At 34.1% G+C, this 3,766-nt stretch overlaps 1 protein-coding gene across 4 annotated transcripts in view; it reads right to left on the reverse strand.

The window, feature by feature from the left end:
• Window positions 1-3,766, reverse strand: part of LOC106867428 (MAM and LDL-receptor class A domain-containing protein 1) — a 317,166-nt gene that overhangs the window by 22,385 nt on the left and 291,015 nt on the right. For all 4 annotated transcript variants that reach the window (XM_052970190.1, XM_052970192.1, XM_014912304.2 and 1 more), the window contains one exon: window positions 2,124-2,264. In XM_052970190.1, coding sequence (XP_052826150.1) covers window positions 2,124-2,264 — 141 coding nt within the window. The remainder of the gene's footprint in view (window positions 1-2,123; window positions 2,265-3,766) is intronic.

Here is a 3,766-nt window from a genome sequence, read left to right on the forward strand (position 1 = left end):
ATGTTGAATCAGGTGATACAGGAAAGTGCAGCATTGTCGACAAAACGTTTATGGAGTAAATGTTTGTTAAAGCTGTGCATAAACGACAATTTGAGTTTAGCACACCAATTTGGGCAGAATGAGACGGATCATATCTGAGAGCAGCTCCAGGTGTTGTGAAGAACGAATTTGTACGTGGTCTGTTTCTGAGAGCTATTCTAATGGACCTTTGTGTAATCTGGCATTGTGCTAAACGTTGTTTTAATGATTTAGCAGTAAGTGCTGCAGCATGCTTTTGCTGATCGTGGGTAAGTCTCGTCTCCCTTCTCTCTTGAGTTTCCATCTGATGTGCTGCAGCATGCCTTTGCTGATCTTGAGAAAGTCTCATCGATCTTCTGTCTTGGAACTCCATCAGACGTGCTGCAGCATGCTTTTGCTGATGTTGAGAAAGTTTCTTCTCCCTTCTCTCTTGAGACTGTATTTGGTGTTCTACAGCATGCGCTTGGTGATCTTTGGAAAGTGTCATGTCCTTTCTGTATTGAGGCTCCATCTGGCGAGCTGCAATATGCCTTTGCTGATGTTGAGAAAGTCTCATGTCCCTTATCTCTTGAGATTCTCGTCTTCGGTTTTCTGCACTTGTTTTATATCTGTTTCTGGAGAGATTACGTTTTTCCTTTGGTGACATATTTTCTTTTCAATATTTTAAACAAAAAATTATGTACGTAGAAAAAATGTTCATTAATATCTATTTTTGTAAGCAGTTGTGTGTATGTAGTATGTCTATATTTTTGCATGCGGTGTAAATTAACCAAATATAAGCAAGCTGTAAATACCTTGCAATCTTGCAACTGCTGTGATAATTATGAACTGTTAATGGAACGGTAGGTGTGTATTTTTATATAACTTGGACCTTCCATGTAATTGTTCTTTTTTTGTCAAGAGTTCGTGTAGATGTATGTATTTTTATAACGTATATAACGGGCGCAAACACCTACACACTCACAGACACATTCATATACAAAATGTGACGATACGCACACACACTCTCACATACAGACACATACATATAGTATGAGAGACACATATAGATATACATTCACATGTCAGTCGTCACATGTGTATATGTAAGTGTAGATGTTTGTGTATGTTTAATAGCGTACCAAACGCGGAAACACACACACAGTCAGAAAGACATACACACCCATACACCCACACATATGCACTCAGAAACACATACACACTCATATCTGTGACGTCGTCGTCGTTGTCGTGGTTTGAAATGTCCTTTACTATCTCGTACGTATAGAACGTGCAAACACACACAATAACGAAAGAATAAAAGTGAAGCAACATTACACAACGGTTTTTGACGGAATGAGAAGTGTAAATAGTGTATTTAAATAGACGGAGTATTTTTTCACGGTCGGTTTGTCGCATTATGCCGGAGCTCTGGGCAAAATGTTACAGTGCATGACCATCCATGACACATGAGTAATGAGTGTGTAAAGTTTGGAGAAAATCGGTTGAAAATTGTAGAAATGCATACGTATTACACACACAGACACGCACACACTGACATCTTTTGTTTTATATATATATAGATATCTTTAACTGAGAACTGCATGTATGTCAAGACAAAAATTCTAACATGGAAAACACTGACTTAACTCAGCATACCGTCCTGGTGTGATGTTGATTGTCAGACAACGTATTTAAAGATTTGGCTGATAAAAACAAGGACGCATGCACATGCACACGCACACACACATACACACACACAAATACACATACAAACATATAAAAAATACACTCACGTACAAATATACAAAATATGTAAATAAATACATATACAAATTCAATGACACGTTCCCACAAACACATGAACAGACGCAACTCTACGCAAACACACAGACACGCACTCTCATATGCAAACGCTCTCGCAAATACACGCGCGCACATACATCTATACATACTAATACACAGATATACAAACACACACATCTACACATTCACACACAAATACATACATACATATATGCATACATACATACATATATGCATACATACATACACACACAGGTATATTACACACGAATATGCACACAAACATACAGCCGTACCTGCCACTGACAATTCAAACTTACCGTTAGTTCCTGAGTGGTCAGTATTTGGTCCAGTACCAGGAGTTCCTGTTGGACCAGAATGGCGAATCCATTCAAATTTATCACGCGTGTCTTGTATCCAGGAACACAGATCTCGTTGAAAGTCACATGTCACCGAATGTTCTGAAAGTAGATTCACTAAAACTGTAGGATTTACTTTTTATCGATTTTTGTTAATTTGTGTCTCAGATGTAGCAGAATATATGTTCAAGGGGTGGGGGTTAAGCAGTCCATATGTATAGGAGTATATGTGTGTATGTTTATGTATCTCTCTCTCTCGTAGACACACAGTTACACACACACACACACACACACACACACACACACACACACACACACACACACACACACACACACACACACACACATACACACACAACAATCAATATTACGAAGAAAATCATATCTTTATTTTAGATGATCTCAAAAATCCAAGTTATTTCAATCGCATTAACATATACAGATATATATATTCACACACACACACACACACACAAACACACACACGTATATCATTGAAACTGATCATAATATCTACGAAAATTTATGTCAACACAACATTATCAAGGTAATCCATATTGGTGAAATTCTAATTGAACATCTGAAAAGTTTTATCTGTTAAAAAACGCTTACAAAAAGAAACGCTAAATCAAATTTAACTTTAGACGTTTATTCAAACAAGAGCTACGTCATTGAATAAATAGTTTAGTTTATAAAAATAAAACATAAAAAATACCAAACTAATTCCATATTTTTTGACAATTTGAAATCTACATAAAAATTTAAAAAGCCTAACGTAGAAAACGAGTATACTTATCTATTAAAACTGATGACATCACTGGATATCTAAAGAACAAAAACTGCAAACAAAAATTCTACGTTATGCTTAATAGATAAAAACTACAGATAATAATTCTACGTAATGCTTTATAGAAACTTACATACTTTACGTCGAAATAATTAATTACCTATTTATTTATCTAATATAATAAATCCCTGTATAGGAATTAACCTTATTTTATATTAACTGAATAATTATTATATTCAATAACATATGTAAACACCGAGGATCTCACTGGGAAATTAAAAAATAAAAATTACAGAAAAGACAACAAAATATCTATAATAAACTCTTATATAGGAATTGACCTTATTATATAATAATTGAAAAGTTATTATAATTAATAACATATATACAATTATTGATGACTACGCTAGATAACTAAAGAATAAAGATAGCAGACAAGATAATTAAATACGTATTTATTTTTATATTATACCCTTAATATAGTGAGTAAGCAATTAATTATAGTGATGTAAAGTTTTTATTTTTCATTCCCTTTCGAAATTATCCCTAATTTGTGGTGTGGAGTTTTGACTGCTCCTTCTAGCTGGTTAGATGTCCTATTATGGACATCTCTGATGTGTTTAAATGTACACTGTATTTTAAATGAATAATATATAGTCTATTGACTAATTTTTTCTCCTCTCTAGACCACTGGTGGCAAATAAAATTTCTATAATTTTTTTGCTACCCTCAGATTTATTAATAATAATAAAATGTTTTTTGGCTAATTTCTGGAAGTAAATCGGCATTTTTTTGTATTTGCTGCCGATACGAAAAA

This window comes from Octopus bimaculoides, chromosome 8, assembly GCF_001194135.2.
Source record: "Octopus bimaculoides isolate UCB-OBI-ISO-001 chromosome 8, ASM119413v2, whole genome shotgun sequence".
Lineage (NCBI taxonomy): Eukaryota > Metazoa > Mollusca > Cephalopoda > Octopoda > Octopodidae > Octopus > Octopus bimaculoides.